Source organism: Dysidea avara, chromosome 3 (genome assembly GCF_963678975.1).
Source record: "Dysidea avara chromosome 3, odDysAvar1.4, whole genome shotgun sequence".
NCBI lineage: Eukaryota > Metazoa > Porifera > Demospongiae > Dictyoceratida > Dysideidae > Dysidea > Dysidea avara.
Genome location: NC_089274.1, coordinates 40835067 through 40857062, shown reverse-complemented (window position 1 = coordinate 40857062; position 21996 = coordinate 40835067). Strand labels below are relative to the sequence as shown.

Sequence of the window (21996 nt, the reverse complement as noted above, 5' to 3'; positions counted from 1 at the left end):
TGCATGTAAATATGCAGGCACATACCCACACATATGCACTACACACCAACATTAACCAACACACACAAACGCACTCACACCAACACACACACACACACACACACACACACACACACACACACACACACACACACACACACACACAAACACAACACATACACGCACGCAACCCACACTTGTCATATGCACATTATGCACCTTACACTACACACTAAATAACATACCTCAGTCAGATCATGATGGTCAATACACTGAGAACAGTCCACTAGTGGAACCAGTGATATGGTAGCTGATAGGAACACTGCAACTGCCTGCACACAAATGACAAGAGGTACAAACATATCATCACCCCACTACAGAACACACTATGGTATCTCACTAGGGTTTTCCTGAAGTCATTGGGGTCAATTCCAGGCAGACACAAGAACAGTAAAGTGAAGAAATGGCTGCGTCCCTCTGGGAACCGTTCACTGTTAGACAGCAGTGTACGACTGACTGCTGTCATGCACTGTAGAGAGGAGACCAACTGATGAGGCTCTGTAAGTGTCTCTAGTGCCATATATGTCCTGTATGGGCAGAACAATAGAGTTACAGGCTTGTACATGCTGTATTATGTACAACTGAACACTACTGCAATGTAGGAAGTGATGTAAACAGAAGAGTTTTGTTAAATGAATATTCAGTGTAAGTATGTGGGAAATAAAGAAGAGAGAGACGAGAGAGAGACATACACACACATACACACACAACCATACATACTTGTCAAGCAGGTCAGGTAATACCCTTTCTGGTCTCAACAGTGCTAGATTCTGCATGGAGACAGCAGCAGTGACAAAGTATGCCTTAGCAAACATGGCTTGTTGTAGGGAGGGCAACATGCAGTCCACAAATTTGTCAATGTCTTTCTCAGTGAGGCGAGCATTAATTGGAACCCGAGGTTTCCAATCTGGTTTAGCAAATCTCTCACTAAAAAAGGTACATACATATGTGTATTACAGTAACAAGGAGGATAAATAAACACTATCTAAAACTGCAGCAGAGTAATAGTAACACATACATATGTAATAGTGTAATGAGTTGTCCAGTACAACTACAATACTCACCGATGAAGTCTTTCCACAAAACATTCAGTTAGTTCTTTCATGAACGAGAGAACATGACGCTACAAGAAACCAAACGCCATAACTATGTAGCTGTATGCTAACATTAACACTGCAATACTGTAAGCAGTGAAAGTAGAGATGTTGCCACTCACTGTGTGTTTTCCATGGTTGGAGGGATGGTAGTACGAGTCTAGTGACAACATCAACTTTGATAAGCACTCCAATGCCTCACTATCACCACCCTGTAGTGTATAATAGTACATGTAAATGTACATACTGTATAACCAAGGTACTAAATTCTTAAATGATACACCACATACCAATGTATGTATGTAACATGTGCAAGCCTTGTATTGTACGTTACTTTTAACAAGTACAAATGTAGTCTACATGTATATACTACTGAGCATCACCTTCTCTACACAGGACATACAGTAAAATTTTATAACTTCTAATACTACACACAGACAGATGTACCATCATTCCCACAACCAAAGTAGCAGCATCAGTAGGGTCGTAGTTATGTGTCTTGTCATTGGGTAGTCTGTTCCAACCTGATGCCCCAACGGGTATGTTTAAACTACGTAGAATCCTGGTGAATATCTACATGGATAATAATAGCCCATCTGTAGACTAATACACATCCTGCCACTTGTACTGATCAAAGCATATATAAACATATTTTTAATACACAATTACTGTTCATGGCTTACTTGAGGGATGAATGGGTTCCAGTTAGCATGCCCAGGTAGTTCCCATGACAACCGAGTGAAAAGCCGGAACAAGTACTACAACACATACAGACAGTAAACGACTGCTTCCCTCACTGTAATATACATGTTGTATGATACATGCACCTCACGTATATGTAACATTTGAAAGTCTCATGGTATACGCATACTACAGAACATGCACAATAGTTTGGGATATTACAGCAAAACAGCAAAGCTGTGAAAAAAGGGTGCGCTTCCCAAAAAACTAAGTGAAAAAAAGTTGTGAAATCAAAGGTGGCGGCCAAGAAGGTTGCAATGATGCTAATGTGATCATTGGAGGGCCGCACCTCGTTCACAACTTGGCTGTTTTGGTATAGATATCACTTATGGCCGCCTTGGGGCTCCCTTTCCACTTGTTTTTTCCCCCTTTACTACAGGAAGAAGAGAATGATTTTAAACTTAAATTTGTATAGTCTACGTATTTAGCTATTTTGTTATTATAATTTTGCAATTGTGTACTATTATCATGTCTTAACTGCTACAGGATAACTTATTTGTAGTTGAACTCTCTTGTTTGTAACTGAATTTTCTACAGGGTGACTTGTAATGTACGTAGCTGAATTCTCTACAGAGTCACTTGTTACATATGTTGTGGATTATTTTGAAGTGTAAAGTTTTTTTTGTAAGTGACTGAATTGAGGGCAAAAAATTTATCACACTGATACCAACAGTCACTGATACATTATAAACTCTCGCGGCCTTGTGTGTATGTGGTGTGTAGTTTGCTCATCTATTAGCTCACTTCTTCCCATGGTGGGTAGCTATCAATATTCATCCACATTTTTATGAACTCATCAAACCACAACCTGGAGTAGTGAACACACACATACATAGCAAGTGTACGGAAATTTTCATTAAAGTAGGGACCATAGTAATAAAATGTAATGAAACAAAGGAGGTCACCTACCTTCCAACTTCAGTCAATGACTGAAGTAGGGATTAAATGTCCACTAGTAAAGCTGCACCTCCCTTATTTCACCGCTTTTATTTCCATAAAAGTAAATTTGTTTGTTTATTTTTTTATGAGCATGATTAATATGACTCATATATTGCATCAAAAGAAAGAACAGTGCCAGCCAGACATACAACATACGACTTAACCCAGCTATTAATTACTGGAAAGCAGTGTGGTCAATCTGCTTTGTTTTCAGCTGTTTTCCACCTATTATCTGAAGCCATCACAGGTTACTGCAAATCAACAACTACACGACTACTTAAGCTATTCACAGAACACAACACACTTGTATCCCTGATCCAGTTCCTCTGGTTTAAGGATGACAGGTAGGAATTCTGCTAGAGCATTATACCCTTCCAACATGGTCATGTCAAATGGACACAATAATGGATGCCATTCCTCTATCACCTCCCTGGTTGTCTCTATTGGGAAATAGCTACAAGAGACATACACATAATTATGTATAACACAGTCTTTACATCTATACTATACAATCTAAAATGTGCATGTACGTGACAGCTAATAAGCTAAACATCAGGGCCTCTAATTGTAGGAAAACAGCTCAAAATCGATAGTCAGCTAGCTGTACAAACATAACCATTTCTAATAAAGATTGACAATTGCGGACATCAGATTAGGCAAGTCCACGCGATTAACCAAGCTTATCAAAACTGTAATTATACAAAAATTGGCTCTGTTGTATGTGTATTAGATTATATTGGGACTGATAGTTCTGTACAATAGTTCATACCTGCGTGCAGGTACGTATGAATATCCTAGAAGTTGTACATAAATGTATCTATGTGTGCTTAAAACCATCATTCCATACACTATAACCAACTTCTAATACCATGCAAACATGGAATAACACTTACAGTCTTGCCTCTTTAATCAGACCATTCACTGCTTCACTCAGACCACTGAAAAGATAAGAACACGAATATAAACATTGTGTTATTTATTGTACACATGCATACATGTACATACACACCACTTCACTGTCACCTCACTCACTCCCATTATGGAGGCTAGCCAGGATCAAGACACTGATTGGATTACAACCTTTTAGGTGAGTGAATTTCCAAGAGGGAAGACAAACCTCTAGGACAATAGCAGGGCCTTAGCAATCAGTCTGGTCCAAATCTAAAAGAATGCTCGAGTGCAAGTGCCCCTCATTGGCTTGCAAGACCAATGGGTAGGAACCCCTAGCTCTACCTGGTCTCGGGTATAGACATTAGCCACACCACCAACAAGTGATGTGTTACAAGGCACATGACAAGAACAGTGGCACCACACACACACACACACACACACACACACACACACACACACACACACACACACACACACACACACACACACACACACACACACACACACACACACACACAAAAACAAAAGCAAAGTCTTTGACTGCAGCTGCTGCTGGCACAGTTACGCCTACCCATGCCAGTGAACCAGCACTGGGACACCTGGGCATTACTCAGGTGCTAGGAGTCAGCACAGTCCTGAGGCAGGACTAACCCATACCATGTCTCATAGGTGAAGGTGTGGGACCTGAAGTCCCACCTGGACCTTCACCCTACTATTATGAGACATGGGCAGTTGGAATTTGCTTCCCCAGTTTATACCAGGTACCCATTGATGTTACAGCTGGATGAGCTGCTTCACCAGTTGGCACCAGGCCACCGGGTCCCCCATTTTAACAGCTGGGCAGACTGGAGTGCAATGTGAGTAAAGTTTTTTGCTCAAGGAAACAATAACAACACCAAAGGGCATAACCAGGAATTGAACTTGGAACTTTTCAATTGCCAGGCCAACACTCTAGCTACTTGGCTATGCTGCTTAACATAAAACAACACAACACAATACACGCACACACATGTACACGTACACATATACACACACCTAGAATAAAGTACTATTCCCAACTGCTGGTGTTTAGAGTAAAACACTTCCTTCACAAGGGTAAACAGTGGTCGCCACGGTAATACCAAATCATCTCTTGATAACAATTTTGGTTTCCTAATAACAATAACACAAGACACAATATTAATATTATCTGCATAAAGAAGTACTCCACAAGTTTCAACATAACACATACCTGTACGTACGTACGTATGCAGTTGCTATATGAACAAACTAGGCAATATTATACCAACACAATGAGTTTGATTAGGGATCATAGATAATAAAAGTAGTGAAACAAGGGAGGTCACCTACACCATGACTGAATTAGGGACTAAGTGTCCATTAGTACAGCTGTAGGCAACCTTCCTTTTTCTATATCCATGATCCCTAATTGAACTTAAAATTCTTACTACTTGTTTATTTTTTTTTGCAACATAATTACGACTGCTCATACCGTATCAAAAGAAAGAATGGCTCCGTATTTCTTTTCCTGAACATGTACCCCAACTATCAACTGCTGAAATGTGAAGTGGCCATTATGTTTCGTTTTCAGCTTTGTTCAGCCCGTTACACAGCGTTACAAATGAAAAACAGTACAAGAAGTGCCTCTGCAATCAACCCAGTCACTACAAAAAATACAGACGATTTCTGTTACAAATGTAGGGAAGCCATCACTCACTACTGCAAATCGACCCCTTGTGCTGTCAGTGTGTGCTGTCAGTGAAGAGAAAAGGAGGACAAAGGTAAGCCCATGATGCACTGTATGTACTGTGGTATGCTAAAAGAATACCTGTCAAGCTGAAGCAATGTCTACATAAGCCCATATGTGGCCTTAGCCAATATTGAGTCACTCTTATCTAAAACGCATCAGTTAGTTAGTCTGTCAGCAGAAAATTCCACTTACAGTAATAAAGAGACTACAATTTCATATAGTGTAATATATAGCAACTTATTGTTGGAAGTGTTTTGAAGGCACTTTTGGGCTTGGTTACACCTAACCAATACTGCCATGGCACCATGAAGGTATTCAAACCTCCATAATCCCTATTACTGTACTGTATGATAAGAAGACTTATGTACAATATACACTACATAACTACTAACTCACTTCAATAGTTTAATAAGAACATAACACCATGCCCTGACCAGTTGTGCTTCCAGTCTTGGCATAGTAACCAGGTCATATAGTAACTTGATGAACGTCACATGGTCTTCTTTGGAGAATCGGTACCCATACATGCGCAGATAACTAAGAAATAAAACAGAAGGAAATGATTAAGATGAAAACCCTATCACTACCAAAGCTAATATACATGTATAATACATAAAAGGGTAATACTAAATCTAAGATACATGAATGTAAACAAGTTACATACATATGAATACCAAAAGTGACACAGAGCTTTAAGAAGTGGGTCCAGGGCACAGAAAATTGTATCATTGAAATATTTTGTGACAAAGTTGTGGTAAAATCTACATTACACAGTCAATTACATCTTAATGAACCACATCACAAATACACTGGCTAATTCCCTAATTCCACATAGTGTCAATAAGCTAGCTACACATTAATCCCAGCTACTGTATCACAGGACGATTGAAATTTAGTAAGGGCTTATACAAGCTTTCACTACTGTCAACAAACTCGAGCCACCCCTTGTTCACACTACTGCTCAACAAGTGGACTGCGGATAACATGTGCAGAATAGTGGAGCGTACAATATATAAGCCGTTCTTTAGGTGTGTTAATAAAGGGGTGAACTGAAATTGTATCAATGGTATGAAGACTTTCTGTGATGATAAGCTAATAATATACATGTAGTCAGTCAGTTTAGAAGATAGCATAGAGTACTTCAAATTCTGACCTTCCACATTAGTACACTCCTTCACCTGAGGTAGTACATTCCCTCACCTGACCTAGTACACTCCCTCAACTGACCATGAAAAGGCAAATAGGTTAACCACTTGGGGAGTGAGCAATTAATTTCTGAGGTGTCTATTAACACACATACACTCAAGGGCTGTGGCTGTATTGGAGACCTTACAGCTTTTAGTGTGCAATCCACCATGACTGAAAAACAACCAAAGGAAAATGCTGACTGTTATTGCACTTGAACAAGACCCTTGTTAATAACATGTTCACACAACACCCTTTTCAGCCTTGCAGGTACTCAAATGCATCCAACTATGGGCTTTAATGGAGACTTACACTGTAGAAGAGTTCCAGGTGCAACCCCAATATAACACAATACTGATATTGAAATGGATGAATCAGAATTAGACAATTAACTAGGACCCACAATGCCCCACAAGTGAATACACTTGTACAGCTGGAGATCAGAAAATGTTATTGATGAATTACATTACAGACTTTACTTTCAAAAATTGCAGCCACCATTCTCACTATTCCTAATTATCTACTAAAACTTCTGAGCCTTTCACTGTTAAACAGGCAATTTTTAAATTAGCAAGTAATGAAGACTGCATTGTGTAAGATCAAAGAAATAAATACAGCATTAGCACACAACATAAGGGTATAACCCACCCACCATTGTAATTGGTTTGTCCAATACACACAACCACGCTTCAGTTCACGTCTCTGCAAGGCTATAGACAAGTTCTTCTTGATGTCCTGCAAAAACTCAGTAGCTTCCTTATCGATTTGTTCAGCATAGGGCAGGAAGCGATTATAGACTAGCGGCTTTTGGTGTTTCTCTCGGGGAGCGTCCACCTCCATCACGATATAGTCCACCAAATGATGGACACTAATAATGTTAACAGTTTAAATAATGTCACCTAAATTCTGCTGATATTTTTTACGTCATCCGCTACAGCGTTTTCCTTCATGTGGCCCTTGCACCAAAAAAATAGAATTGTCTTTAGGTCTTCCGGCTTGGGCTTCAGCTGTTGCGTAACATGTCAAGGCGAGGCCGTGGTGAGTGTTCGGTAGATATATATCAAACGTATATGCCGTTTTGTTATATTTGTAAATGTAACACACAGGTAGGTCGCGCCACTTTTTTGAAAGGTACTATTATTTTGTCTCTGATCTGCTGTAAATTAATTGTTTTCAAATTGTAGGGGCAGTCTAGGGTCAGATAATTTAAACTGGAGGGCAGAGCCCGAAGTGGTACCTGATCCTAACACAGACACTGCTAGGAACCAGGGTAGTGTTATGCCACAGGCCGCTGTTACTGGTTTGGGCAAAATTGATACCATACCTGACCACCAAGACTATGTTGCTTATCTCCGTGAAGGTACATGCATCCTTGTGCCTCCATTCCATTTTGTACAGATGAGTCTTGAAAGAAGTAGTCAGTTTTGCTGGCATAAAAGTTGGGCTTTTGCAGAAACATAAAATATTCAAACTAAGTTTGATACGAATCCTAGCTGTACTCTTGATTAATCATTAATCTATTGGACTTCTGTTTCTGAAGATCCCAAGTCTGAAGATCCCAAGCCATTGTGGTCTACTGCCCAATTCCCTAACAGTTAAATAGCTCATAACCTTCAGCTGGCATGATATCCACCTTGAAAATGTGATGGTGCCTCTACCGCCTCTGTGGTAAAATAATGATCTTACAATGTAATTTACATATAGTAGGTAAACTGGGAACAAAATCATATAGCCGTAAAGCCATGAAAAGATCACATGCATGACTATAGTATGTTCACGTTGAGCTGAATCCTCAAAAACATTTAATAACTCATGTATGCAGTTACACACGATCTTGAAATTTGGCTCATTTGTAGTACTGCTTGACCTGCTAAAAGTATTTCAAAATCTTTTTGTTCAAATGTTTGACCAATCAAAACTTTCACAATGCCCATTTCCAATGGGGAAGCCATATAAATACAGTATCTGTTACAGCCCTTTCCCGAACTTGTAATGGAGCCAAACTGCTTGTGTCTGTTGTTGACACCTTTGCTGTTACCAATAATCATCTGGTTGGCTGAAATATTAACTCTATTGAGAAAAATTCCACTTTTAATTTTTAGCTGTTTTTCAGGATTCAGCTCAATGTGAACATACTATAATTCACTATTAGCATGAAAATAGGGACAAGTAATGTGTATGTCAAAATACTGTATTGTTTTTGAATAACTTTGTGTGGCCAGTACAATATTTAAAATTTACACTTATAATTGTGCGCCGTACAGAGAAAAAAACGTATGAAACTGTGCAGTCTGGCCATACAAGATTGGCCTCACTGGATCCTTCCACTAAAAACAATTGAGGTACTGTAATAGAGCAGTTACACTTATTATAATAGTCAAGAAGTAGGGTCAGGAACCAGTATAGCAACTTCTACTCTAATAGAGCAGTCAGCATTCTAATAGCATTAGTTTCAAGCCAAGAAAATAGCCAGACAATATTTGAAGGCGAAGCAAACCTGATTGCTCTATTAGAGTTGACTGCTAGCTACTAGAGTATCTCGGTCTTTTGCTAAATTTAATTCCCTTCAATTTAATTACCATCTCCTAACTTTTACCAAGGCAGTTGCCTCGATGGTAGCAAGAGTACATAATATGTACTCTTGATGGTAGCTATGCCACTGTGCCAGCTATTGTTTGAATATACTAGTAAAATACTACAAATAGAAGTCTTGTGTCAGAGTTGTTGCTGATTACTGACTGCTCTATTAGAGTATCTCAATGGGGGAGCAGATCTAGAGATTTCATGATTACTAGAAGTCTTGTCATTGTTGTCAATGCAATTCTATAGTCTTGTGTAACAAGTTGTGCTATTTTTAGCTTGGAATGAAGTCAGCAGAAGTCAAGTAGAATGGAAAGAACACTGCGAGCCATCAGGTAATAATATTTAATGTAGATCACGTCATTAGTAAATTACTCTTCAGATAACTTGCTGCCGCCAATGGACCTCAAGACTTGGGTCAAAGAACGAGAACATTCCACAAAGAAATAGATATATGCATACTATCCTGTTCTGCCACCTTTCGAATAATTTTATACTTTTGTTATATAAACCCCCATCATCTGGTACTTGTGCTATCATCTATGGTGCTAAGTCATCCTTGTGCAAAGTGGCTAGGTTTTTATATGGCGGGTAGAGTACGTCAAATGGCGGTAAAGAACATTTCATTTGCCATAGAAACGACGCGTTATTTCATGGCGAACTATCAACTGCTAAAGATACTTCTTTCAATAGTTGTGACCTTCTCCAAGCAGGTAATATAGTGGGCGTGTAATGTTGCACACGTGCACCAACGTGTATGTTTTGAGTGTGGCTTTTAATATTCACTCACACAGTTTCTAGCTTTGGCAAACAGCTGCGTCCACGGAAGTTGGGAAGAAGATGTATGTGTGTGTAACAGTGGCTATGAGACGGTGTTTCACGGTGACACGACGGAGCCCAATTACTGCACGGAGCAAATTATCGTAGTGATAGTGTTGAAGGGAGAAAAGACATGGACTCACAGAGATGTTCTAGACTTAGCTCTACCAATTGTAAGAATTTATCTGCATGTTGTGGTATTTTTCAATTTAATTGTTTGCAGATAGCAGTTTATATATTGGGATTCAGTGTCATTGCTACTGTGGCTACTCTGTACAAGGCGGGAGGCTTGTGTTGGAGCAAGGAAAACTTGAGGAAGATAATGAATGAAGATGCCAAGTTTAGTGATATGGAGCGGCGATACAAGAATGTTAAAATGAAGGATGCTATGATTTGGGAATTACCGTTGGAGCACTACCATGTCATGAATGCTACTATAGGTATGCATGTCATATGTTGAGATGTAGGTGAATTTAATCGGTGCTGTTTGTTCACAGAGGCAGACCAAGATGTATTGTACAAACATGCTAAAGTTATTCATGACTATAAGGCACAAAATGAGGAAGAGCTAAACATCAGGGAAGGAGATGTTATCATGGATGTAATTGAACTAGAGAATGGATGGTGGCAAGTAAGTATTTCTTAACATTTCTAAATAACTGCTAGCTTTCTTTTCTATAACAGGGCAATCTTAATGGTGTCATAGGGTATTTCCCTGGTGAATACGTTGAATTCATAGAAAATAAAAAGAAGAGTGGTGCAGTATCTGATGCATCATTAATAAGGTAAATTGTTTGAAGTCGAGCGTATGGCTTGCAGTTAACTCTTTGACATTCTCTTTGTTCTAGTGAAACCAGTTCGTTCTATCTTAAGCAGAGGTTTGGTACATATGATACTTGGAGAGGATATGACAAAAAGGGTAAGGTAAAGAAAGGAGACTACCAACAGCTTAAAGCGGAGGACAAAGAACATGATGATGCAAATAAGATTGAAGCAATCCCAGGCAGTCCAATGCATGAAAAGTCTGATGCCACACAACCTAAAAAGAAAACCAAAAAACACAGTAAAAAGAAATACACAGAAATTGACAATTTGTCTAGTATTGAGAATCTTACAGAAAGTAAATTCTTTGGTGATGAAAATTCTGAGGGAAGTGCCACCAATAAAGAGCAACGTAAACGTAAGAAAAAAAGCAAATATGACAAAGAACAAACAAGCCCTAAAGCTGATGAAGAATCCAAGAAGCGCCGTAAAAGAAGAAAGAAGCATACTGAATCACACAGTGACGAGCAGCAGAGTATAGAAAGTGATACTGCACTTCTGTCGAGTGAAATATCTACTGAAAAAGAAGCAAAAAAGAAAAAGGGACACAAGGGATCTGAGGGATCACGTGATAAAAAGAGCAAAAAAAGAAAAAGGAAACATAAAGAATACAGTGGCGAACAACCTATAACTGAAAAGAGCGCAAGTATTCTTGAATCAGCATCTGGTGAAACACTGCGTAAAAGGAATAAACAAAAAGGAAAGAAGGATGAAGGATTGTCAGATGATGAACTATTTCTTGCAGGTGCAGATTCTCCATTGATGTCACTAACTGATGTTTCCTCAGGAGAGGATAAAAAACCACCTACGAAGGGCATATTTCGTAGACTATTTAAATGGTGATGTACATACAGTGTATTATTTAGTTGGTTATATTATGCTTTATCATCTTTTGGCCTGTCTCTGTTTTCTCACACTGATTAATGACTGCTTCTTTTTAAGTGCTTGTTCATCTGTCTTAGATCTGTAACACACACATGAGTACATTACTATTAAATTTATTTACCATCTTACATATGTGTAGAACTAGTAGTAGTGCTTGTATTGTATCTTGATTCAAATCCAGGAATGTCACTGATGGTAACTTTGGTGTCCTTATAGTACTGAGTTGTAGCATTGGTAGGCTCTGGTGTACTGTAAGATGAATTTTGGTTTGTACTACTTTCATCAAGTAAATTGTATCTCATCATTGTCTCCCTTAGTTTCGTTTTTTTCTGTGTAAAAAGGTGTATAAATAACATTAAAAACAAAAAAAAAATGTCAAAAACAAGGTGCTCCAAAAAGGTTTTAAAAACGAAAAAAAAAAATTCTGCTGTGACCAGGATTCGAACCTGGGTTTTTGCGGCCACAACGCAAAGTACTTACCACTATACTATCACAGCCGTTGTAAAGAGCGGTGATTTTAATGGTATTTAACGACAGCAACGGCTTACCTCAGCCCGTTTTTCTTTTTTCTTTGCTTCCTCTTTTTTCACTTCTTCTTGTTTAGCATACTTTTTCCTGAGTCGCTTTCTCCTAGAAAAACCAGTCAAGTAGTCCCTGTAGTAAAAAGAATAATGTGCAAAATATCAGCATAAATCCAGGCACTGGGTACTAATAAGGTATTTTACATCCCACAGTGCCAAGCAGTACGTTACTGTATAGTTAGACCAAGAGTCCATAACATATAATAAAGACTTTATTATTATTTCACAGGCACAAAAATTGTGGTTGTACGCCAGCTAGTTCAAGCATCAAGGAAGTATTTCGTACTTCACCAAGGCCAGGCACATGTAGAATAGTCTTGCGTGGCCAGACCACTTTTTTCCCTGTATTGGGTGGGGAAAAAGGGTCTGGTGCAACTCCAATGGTTGTTTGGGGATGCTAATTGAATAACACCGGCTGCAAAGGAGGCGCCATGACATCAGTAAAACAATGAAGTATTTGTACACTCCTGCTCTGGTTGTGAGTCTTGTTACATGATGAGGATGAACTTTCAAGACACTATAAAAGAGACATCGGAGCAAATTAAGATTCGTTTAAAGGATAAACAGACCGAAGCCATCTCGAATTTACTTACTGACGTCATCGGCGCCTCCTTTGCGGCCAATGTTATTCAATTAGCGTTCCCAGTGTCTGGGGATGGCTCAGAAGTAAACAGCTATTGGAGTTGCACCAGACCCTTTTTTCCCCCACCCAATACATGGAAAAAAGTGGTCTGGTCACGCAAGACTACATGTAGAACACCACATTACCATACATGCTGTACACTGTGTGAACAAAGCTGTCAAAATTCGTCATTATAATTATACAAGTGTGGCCAATTTTTGTAGACACTATTGTTTCTAACAATCAAGGTACTCTGGTGTCCTGCAAGTCAATTAAAGCATTATGCAGTGTTCACCACTTCACCAAGAGGTGTCAGGCACACACTGTAGGTGCATATATAGGTCTGTGACCATATAATCGAAGTCATGAATGAGCAGCTTTTATTGGACTTATGACTTAGGAATGTTCCAGTACTTGGACCTGTCTAGTTCGTTGACAGAACAGGACTTCATACAGCAAGTGCCTGTGTTGTCACTCGTGTCTACATAATTTTCTTTGGCTATCTTGGGTATCAGATGGGCTGCATAGTCACATCCTCGTTGTGTTAAATGTGAATGTGTAAAAGTGTACTATTAAGCACAATAGCTGGCAAAGAGTTAAAGTACATATTACTCTAGATCTGTTGATCGAGTCATTAACCACTTTTGGGTGCTCAAAAGGTTGCACACAAAGGAATATTTTTAGGTTACAAAAACTTCTTGTCCTCATATAAACCTAACCTACTTATGTTTTCATCCAGTCGGCTTGTTGAAAGGTTTCCTTTTAATGCACACCATCGTTAAGTGCGTGACTGATAAGTGAACCAACCTTCTTGCCTCCTCGTCGAAACTTACGATCAGTTTCTTCGCCTTTTGGTTCTTAAAGGTTCGTCCCATCGTTTCATTTAAGAGAGCGGAAACTAGGAGAACGGCAAATGACTGAAGTAAAGTGTATACCGTTTTGCACTGTGTGCTGTTTATGAAGTGTTGTTCTATAGGAATTAAAGCTTTTCTTTCAAAGACTGCTCCCAACGTAAGTAGTTTTGAAAGTACCGCTTTTTAAGTGACCTGTTTACAGAGTGGACGGATTAGAGGGCATAGTAGTAGCAGATAGAGATGGTGTGCCTGTACTAGAAGGTTAGGTGATCACTGTGTTGTTATTCACTGCTGTTATTGTATGTTTTCTACAGTCAGTACTGGTCTGTGTCCACCAAATGTTCTCAAGCCTCTCTTCCTTGGAGCTTTTTCTTTATGCAGTGATCAGGTAATTATTGTGTATATGCAGTACCATATGGCTGGACATTTTGATGGGTAAAATTCCAAGGATTGGCTTGGTTAATATTTGACCAAAATTTCATTATGTTTACACTGTATTGCAGGTTATATGGTGAGACAATGATTTTAGCGTTGGGTTGATTCACTAAAGTTTAATTCCTTAGTCTTGTGTATTGCATGATTTTGCAAAGGTCACATGCTGTTGAAAGCTCCATCACTTTAAGGGAAGATGTGTTTGTCCTACGTAATTATAGAAGTGCCCAGCAATGTGAGCCAAAGCAAAGGCATGAATAGGAAAAGCTGCATAACGTTTTGTGCTCAAACCAAAACATGATTAGAATTTATCCTACAGGCTCACCAGCAAGTCTCTCTTTAAGCTTCTCCCAACCCACGCAGGCTAGTTTATAATGAAGGATGCGAAATGCTGACAGCCAAAGTGATGTAACAGTTACATGCATGATGCCATCCACACATAATTTGCTTTGTTTTCACTCGGCTATAATATGTACGCATTGAGCTGGATCCTCAAAAACATTTAATAACTCATGGATGCAATTACATATGATCTTGAAATTTGGCTCATTTGCAGCACTGCTTGACCTGCTAAAAATATTTCAAAATCTTTTCGTTGAAACGTCTGACACAATATTTATGGCTAATCAAAATTTTACCATACATAAAATGCAGTGTTCATTACAGCCTTTTCCCGAACTTATAATGGAGCCAAACCATACGTGTCTGTTGTTGACACCTTTACTGTCACCACTAATCATCTGGTTGGCTGAAATGTTAACGCTCTTGAGAAAAAAATCCATTAAAAATTTTTAGCTGTTTTTCAGGATTCAGCTAAACTTGTATACAGCCAGTTTGTGCTTGCTTCATTTTGGTTTGCCACATTGCATTTGTGTGCATGTATAATTTAAAAAAAAATAAGACTCAATTTCAAGAATTGCTAAGTTTTATCGTGCTGTTATATTTCGTGGGAAATTTCAGACACTATGTTATTCACCTGCTATACAGTGTGCACGCATGCGCGCGTGTGTGTGTACCTCGTGTATGCCAGTTCTGTAGAGGTGAACTTCTGTGAAATCACTGCATTATCAGTCATGGTATTCTTATGGAATTAACTATGGAGTTTGCAGTTAACAACTTGCATTACATTTGAATTGTTTAGTACAATGTGAAGATGTGTGCACAAGCATACATATTTGTACCACCTGCATGTCACACAAAGAAGGTGGATGTGTGAAGAATAAGTGGCCATATGCTAAACAATTCAGATGAGTCCATGCTGAGTACTTATGAATTGTAATACTGGACAGTAAGAAGAGCAAGGAAATTGATTTGTACAGTGACTATACTGAAAATAAACTACAGATGCTTACATTTTCAGCCATAACTTCTGTTTGCATTAGTTTACAGTTGGTTTAAATTGTTCACACAAATCAATGAAGGTATAGTTTCAGTCCTGTAGTCACTTGTGTATATACATATGTATGAAGGTGGTTTTATTGAAGAAATGGCAAAATTTTGTTTACGTCTACCACAGTGTAGACAAACGCATGTAACATGCACACCATTGGGGCTACAGAAATAAAACAAAGATTTTAGAACTCTCCATGAGCAAGAGTGTAAGACAGTATATAGGTTTAACTGAATTGAGACTGGCTTCCCTCCTTGATTAAAACCTTGCATATTTTTTCTTTGTAGCATGCAAAATTTCAATAATATTTTAAAATTTTGTTTATCTCAAAACACTGTGTGAACTAGGCAACTGAGATGGTTGCATATATCTAGTACAAGACATATAGACAGTGTGGAGTCTGTAAACAAAACTCAAAGAAAATTTTTTGTCCTTGCAGGTTCCCAGGTCCACATTTTACTGTGACTCTAATGTTCTGTGGGTAATGGCAATCCATTCGTCAAATTAGCAGTCCAGCAATATACATAGTTAATAAACAAAATCACCCCCACATATTAGTCTTCATCTTTGTGCACCACATGAAACATAGTCAAGCTGCTTGTGTAACCTGTCACTTCACTGAAGCTACTTTCCTGGAATAACTACTTTCCTGGAATAACTACTTTCCTGTAACAGTTGTTTGCAATTAGCATAATAGACTAGTGTGCATATCCAGCTGTGTAACCATTAATTTTGTTATACAATTATTTTCATGAATAAATATCACAATTATTGCCCACTCAACTGCAGTACATAAACTGGCAACAATATCAGGATAATTGAATTACCAGTCAGAGACACTTATTGATGTAGGCATCATGTGAGGCACAGCAACTGAGAAAATGTCTGGCGATGCAAAACTAGACATTGTAACTTGAAGTGGAAGTACTGTATAGAGGGAAACTTTTGGGGGGGGGGGGGGGGGGGGACTTTGGCGATTTGCTACAAATTCACGAAAGTTTAAGCTGCCAATTACTTGTAGTGCCTGAGATTAGCTATAGATTGAGCTTGAATTTCGCCAAAGTTTATTTTGCCAAATGCAATTTAGCTTACTATTTGCTGAAGTTTATCCCGCCAAAGTTTCCCTCTATACATGGTACTCACATACTGTAGTATATGATAGAGTATACCTTATTGGTGATAATTCTAGGCAGGAAAAGTTGGATTTGGTAAGAACAAGAGAATAACAACATTCTACTCTGACCACCAGGTAAGCTAACAGGATTTTCAATATCATGTTATGAACTATCCTGTTCATAGGTTATCCAGTTTAACTATTTTCCAGTGATAGTGACACTAATTGCTAAGAGTTCAGCTAATACTGGTGAGATTTGAGTATATGTTAAAAGTTTTTATTCTTCATGTACTGAGAAGATGTAATGTATTGAAGTAATATAATTCCTTTCCTTTTGTTTGAAGCCTTCACCATTCAAACATAGACATAAGAAGATTTTTAGTTGGAGTTAGAGGGGCACTGACTCGAATGTGGTTAGTATGCATGTTTGGGGTCTAGGGGAAGAAAGTATTTGTTGAAATTTTTTAGCTTGTCCATCTGATGGAAATTGCAGGTGTAGGCGACCTCCCTTGTTTCCCTACTTTTTTTCCATGTTTCCTAATCGAACTAAAGTTACAAATTTTTTTTCCTTATACTTGTTTGTTTACTTTCTTGTAAAATTATTATGACTGGTGAACCCACGCATACTGCATCAAAATAAAGGATGGTGCCAGAGTTAATGTTTTCGTCTGAATGTATTCCCTATCAATTACTCACTCGAAAGTAAAGTGGCAATTACGCTTTGCTTTCAGCTGTGTTCAGCCTGCTACCGCCTCTGCAATCAATTCAGTCACTATGAAAAATACAGACAATTCACATGCCCTGACTATCAGTTACTGGCTGCCAAGTAAAAATTAAAAAAAAGCTCCACTGCCACTTAATTTCAGCCTGTTAAACTTCCTTAAGTTTGTAAACAGGAATCATCCATATTTTACATTGTGACTGGATTGATCACAGAGGTGCTTCTAATACTGTTTTTTGTTTGTAATGAAGCCATGCATTGCGCTACCCTGAATCGACACCTTGGGCTGTCAGCAAAACGAAATGGGACATAAAGGAGGACAAAGGTAAGTCCATGGTGTGTGCATTGTATGTGCTGCGGTATGCCAAAAGGCACGTCTTGGGATGAAGCGACGTCAAACAGTGAAAAAAAAAATCAAGCCCATACGTATATAACCTTAGCTGTTATCGAGTTACACTTGCCTGAAGGCAAACAGTTCCATCAAATATATATATATATTTTTTTTAATTTTGTAACAATCTATTGGAAGTATTTTGGGTCATACTGGAGGCACTTTTAGGGTTGGTTATATCTAACCAATACTGCCAAGGTGTCAGGGTTGTATTATGAAGGGTGATATTTTTGACCAGAAAAACCTGAACCTCCATGATCCCTAATATACAGTGCTACCGTGCTGTATGATAGTTGCTGCATCGATTTTATGAACTAAAGTAATAAACACCGTGGCATTTAACCAAGGTATGTGGTGTCCTGAAATATTTCTACTTTGAAATTTTATGAAAGCTCAAAACATTTATCAAATGGTATGGTAGTATCATTTAGGGATCGTGGTGAAAATTTCGTGCGCCACCCAAAATTCCGCCTTTAAAAATCATCCTAGAGACATTTCACGCAACAAAAATAAAACACCTTTACGGAATAGTACTAGTCCATATAATATACAAGTACACCTCAACTAGAGTAGGGACCTTGGGCACAGTAGGGATATAACACTTCGTATTGTTTTACTGTGATTTAATATCATGCACTACTCCAGCTTGTTTCAGTACTTTTATTGATGTGCTATGGTCCCTACTCTAGTTGAAAATTCCAAGTTTTTGTGTGTACTTGTTTGTAAACTTTTTTTTGTAAATAATTATTATGACTGGTGAACCCACGCGTACTGCATCTGAAATGGTGCCGCACCCCTAATTATCGTCTGAAAGGTGAAGTATCCATTACGCTTCGTAGTCAGCTATGTTCAACGCATTGTACGCAGCATTTCGAATCAAGAACTGTTTGAAAAGCACCTCTGCAATCCACGCATACCAAAAGAAAGAAATGGTGCCACGCGCCCCAGTTATATCAGTTATCGTCTGAAAAGTAAAGTATCCATTATGCTTCTTTGTCGGCTATGTTCAACCCGTTGCACAGCAGTACGAATCAAAAACTGTTTGAAAAGCACCTCTGCTATCAAAATAGCCATTATGAAAAAAAATACAGACGATTTCCATTACGAAGGGAAGCCATCATGTGCTACTGCTAAAATCGACACTTCGTTGTCAGCAAAGATGAATGAGACACAAAGGAGGACACTGGTAAGTCCATGAAGAATGCACTGTACGCACTGTGGTATGCCAAAAGGCACCTCTCGGGCCGAAGTGACGTCGAACAGTGAAAAAATCAAGCCCATAGCCTTAGCCGTTATCGAGTTATGCTTGTCTGAAGGCATCAGTCAGTTAGTTACTCAGTCATCAGTAGAAAATTCCATTAAATAATTTAAAAAAAATTCCGTAGCAACTTGTCAAAAGCGTTTCGGGTTGATCTGAAAACTTGTTTGGGCTTAGTTTTACCTAACCAATAGTGCCCCATCGTTGTCAGGGAAACTTGAGGCTGGTTTTTGGGTGATAGTATCCTGTGGGCCACGCCTACTCCTTTGTGGTCCCTCCTATACAGTACTATCGTACTATATGATAAAACAGTATTAAATATAACAAACACTTACAGGTGGCCGGATATGGAATTTTAAAAAATCGCCAAACTTGAATTTTAATCTCACTGCCATACTCACTGACCACAGTTGCAAAGCTAGAGGCCCAACGAAGCAGTGCACGGCCACCATTTTACGCCACAATAACAACAAACTCACCAGTGGGATGTGCCTTTTGGGGTTCCGACGAGTGTGGACCCTCTGCGCCTTGTCTTTTCTTTTATCTTCAATCAGGCTGCTTGTCTTCATCCAATGAAACCATATTGAGGCATTAATTTTCCGTATCAACACTATCTTTCAGCAACATAAAATATAGACGCCACAGAATTATTTCTGAGATTATTATTTCAGAACTGGATTTCAGAAGCGCTTCAGTTCTGGCGCTACAGTAAGACTAGATACACTGTATGTGCAAGTCCGCGATTGGGATCCTGTTCGTGACCTGCCCATCAATTAAAGACCTAGGTGGACTACTAGTGATAGAGTACGGAGATTACACCTCATAACAATCTAGCTGTTTACTTAACAGCAAACAAAATGACCTTGGTCTAGCTAGCTGCTCACCTATTGGCTGACTTGAGATATACTCTAATACAACAGTCACTCTAATACAACAGTCAAGTATGATATTCTAATAGAACAGTCACAAGTTACATTGTAGTACTGTACTACAACAAAAATTAAATGAACTAGTATTTTTTAAAAATTGTAAATTTAAAAAAGGATGAAGTAGGGATCTACGCAACAAAAAGTAGTGAAACAAGAGATGAATGATGGTATTACAGCATAGTCCCTACTTTGGCATTGAGCAAAATATAGCTAATGTGCCAAAGTAGGGACTTTCCCACTGGGCTATGCTGTAATACCATCATTCATCTCTTGTTTCACTACTTTTTGTTGCATAGATCCCTACTTCATTTTTTAATTTTACAATGTTTAAAAAATATGTATTATTGTGGATAATGTTACATCATTTGCTCTTCCCTAGGATTACTATACATGTTGGATGAGGAGATGAAGGATGCTGTTAGTGATTTGACTGCTGCACTGAATTTTCAATGATTTTGTTGTTTCTTTTATGAACACAAATATGTCTTTAGCACTTGAATAAAATCATACTTGTGTGTCAAGATGGAGAACTCAGTCTCATTTATTGGTCGTGCGTATAGTTCTCCATACCACAAATTTCCCAAATGCTGAAAAAAAATTCTAACTTATTCTTAACAGTCCCCTAACACACTATCCACTCTCTGTGTTACTGTTAATGTACTACTAAATAAAACTTAATTTATAATTTTTAAGACATAATATGCAATGCTAAAATTACTACACACAAGGAATACTGTTTATATGTATAAATGATGATACAGCAGTTGAGTCAGTTTTTACTTTTTCAATAATCGTCTTTATGGTATCATACCAATTAAAGCAGCAATCCTAGATTTTCCTTTACCATATGTGAACATATGTTGTTGTTTTTTGTATAGCAACTCACCCTAGCACCTCTGCATTATGAGGCACACTTTAAAGTGTAGCATGTTCTATCACTAGATATAGACCTGGTACTTGATTTAAAATTTGGAAATTATGGTAAGAAACACTATCTAACCATGGATTCTTTGCCAGTATATATTCAGGGTCTGTGTAGGTTCATTTTCTTTATGATACCTGGCCTGTGTTCAGCCATTGTGTCACAGAAATAAACATGAGTAAACTGATTGCTCAATTAGAGTGTTTCCAGCCTATTATAGCTAGAGCATTCACCAATCTTAGTAGTGACAAGGAAACAGTGAATTCCTAGAGGTGCAAATTTAAGTGTATGGATTGACCAAGGCTAACTAGTTTATCATTAGTCCAACTAATGTGATTTGTGACTATAATGCGTACAAAGGTGGAGGGCTGAAGCACTCTGCCAAATTTTTACTATGTGGTACTAGCTAGAAAGATAGTAGAAGCCACAGTACAGCTAAAGCATACATGGACAATGAAAGTATGGAGTACAAGAGTGAGAAGTGGTAATCTCTTCTAGGAATCAACAGGAAAAGGGTAAAACTGCAAACAAATCAAATTACTCTAATAGAACATCCATGCATCATTAAGCTCCTAGCTACACCCCTTGAACTTCAACTTTGAACTCAAACCATGCAGCAGTATGTATGCTGTGTGTGCCCTTTATATGAAAGCTAGTTACCACTGCTATAAAATAATGATTTCACTTAGAGTGCATGGCTCACAATACTTATTCAATATATTTCAGTTAATATTGCCAAATTCAATCCCAGATACTAAATTTGCAAAATTTTCCTGTAAGGGCATGCTCCCAAATGAACTAGATAAAGCATGCTCCTCATGTTGAGTGTGCCGCTTCTCACACTGCATTGCTAGTTGTATCAACCTTTTTAGCTGGCCCCACTATAGATTCTTCTAGCTTAACACTTCCCTTGGGAAATCCTGGATCCACACCTGGTGTAGGAAATCATGTTCAAACTGACTGGTCATATTGCTATAATTCATAAATATGTGATAAATAATGTAATAGCATTAATGTGTAGACACAATACCACACCC

General features: G+C 38.4%; 4 protein-coding genes and 1 non-coding gene across 9 annotated transcripts in view; 2 read left to right on the top strand and 3 right to left on the bottom strand.

The window, feature by feature from the left end:
• LOC136251006 (proteasome activator complex subunit 4-like) overlaps positions 1-7656 on the bottom strand; it is a 37641-nt gene extending 29985 nt beyond the window's left edge. The window contains exons 1-14 of one of the 3 annotated variants that reach the window (XM_066043379.1): positions 7539-7656; positions 7292-7507; positions 5851-5991; positions 4740-4856; positions 3707-3751; positions 3118-3267; positions 2619-2682; positions 1817-1891; positions 1581-1706; positions 1256-1345; positions 1104-1162; positions 760-966; positions 380-566; positions 225-311 (exon numbers count right to left, since the gene is read on the bottom strand). In XM_066043379.1, the coding sequence (XP_065899451.1) occupies positions 225-311; positions 380-566; positions 760-966; positions 1104-1162; positions 1256-1345; positions 1581-1706; positions 1817-1891; positions 2619-2682; positions 3118-3267; positions 3707-3751; positions 4740-4856; positions 5851-5991; positions 7292-7479 (1536 nt within the window). In that variant the 5' untranslated portion in view covers positions 7480-7507; positions 7539-7656. Of the gene's footprint in view, positions 1-224; positions 312-379; positions 567-759; positions 967-1103; positions 1163-1255; positions 1346-1580; positions 1707-1816; positions 1892-2618; positions 2683-3117; positions 3268-3706; positions 3752-4739; positions 4857-5196; positions 5369-5850; positions 5992-7291 lie in introns of those variants that run through there. The other 2 variants (XM_066043378.1, XM_066043381.1) reach the window with 2 other exon arrangements.
• Positions 7558-12061, top strand: LOC136251007 (uncharacterized G-patch domain protein DDB_G0278987-like). Of its 3 annotated transcripts, XM_066043382.1 has the most exons (10): positions 7558-7677; positions 7746-7770; positions 7824-7999; positions 9498-9554; positions 9602-9932; positions 10014-10211; positions 10262-10478; positions 10536-10669; positions 10723-10823; positions 10887-12061. In XM_066043382.1, exons 5-10 carry the CDS (start codon positions 9762-9764, stop codon positions 11701-11703), a joined length of 1638 nt encoding a protein of 545 aa, XP_065899454.1. In that variant the 5' UTR covers positions 7558-7677; positions 7746-7770; positions 7824-7999; positions 9498-9554; positions 9602-9761; the 3' UTR covers positions 11704-12061. The 3 variants fall into 3 exon arrangements, with proteins under 3 accessions (XP_065899454.1, XP_065899455.1, XP_065899456.1); XM_066043383.1 differs by lacking the exons at positions 7746-7770; positions 7824-7999 and having other exon boundaries at positions 7596-7677; XM_066043384.1 differs by lacking the exons at positions 7558-7677; positions 7746-7770; positions 7824-7999; positions 9498-9554; positions 9602-9932 and having other exon boundaries at positions 9955-10211; positions 10266-10478.
• Positions 11620-13915, bottom strand: LOC136251008 (nucleolar protein 12-like). Its single transcript, XM_066043386.1, has 4 exons — positions 13756-13915; positions 12294-12399; positions 11875-12074; positions 11620-11824 (listed from the first exon to the last, which is right to left on the bottom strand). The coding sequence occupies exons 1-4, from the start codon at positions 13821-13823 to the stop codon at positions 11746-11748; spliced, it is 453 nt and encodes a 150-aa protein (XP_065899458.1). The 5' UTR covers positions 13824-13915; the 3' UTR covers positions 11620-11745.
• Positions 12171-12242, bottom strand: Trnah-gug (transfer RNA histidin (anticodon GUG)). Its single transcript has one exon. It is a non-coding gene; the product is annotated as a tRNA-His (tRNA).
• On the top strand, positions 13684-20558 carry LOC136251009 (ragulator complex protein LAMTOR3-A-like). The gene is made up of 7 exons (XM_066043387.1): positions 13684-13870; positions 13925-13959; positions 14005-14063; positions 14117-14190; positions 16814-16873; positions 16924-16987; positions 20417-20558. The coding sequence occupies exons 1-7, from the start codon at positions 13862-13864 to the stop codon at positions 20488-20490; spliced, it is 375 nt and encodes a 124-aa protein (XP_065899459.1). The 5' UTR covers positions 13684-13861; the 3' UTR covers positions 20491-20558.
• The last annotated feature ends 1438 nt before the right edge of the window (positions 20559-21996 follow it).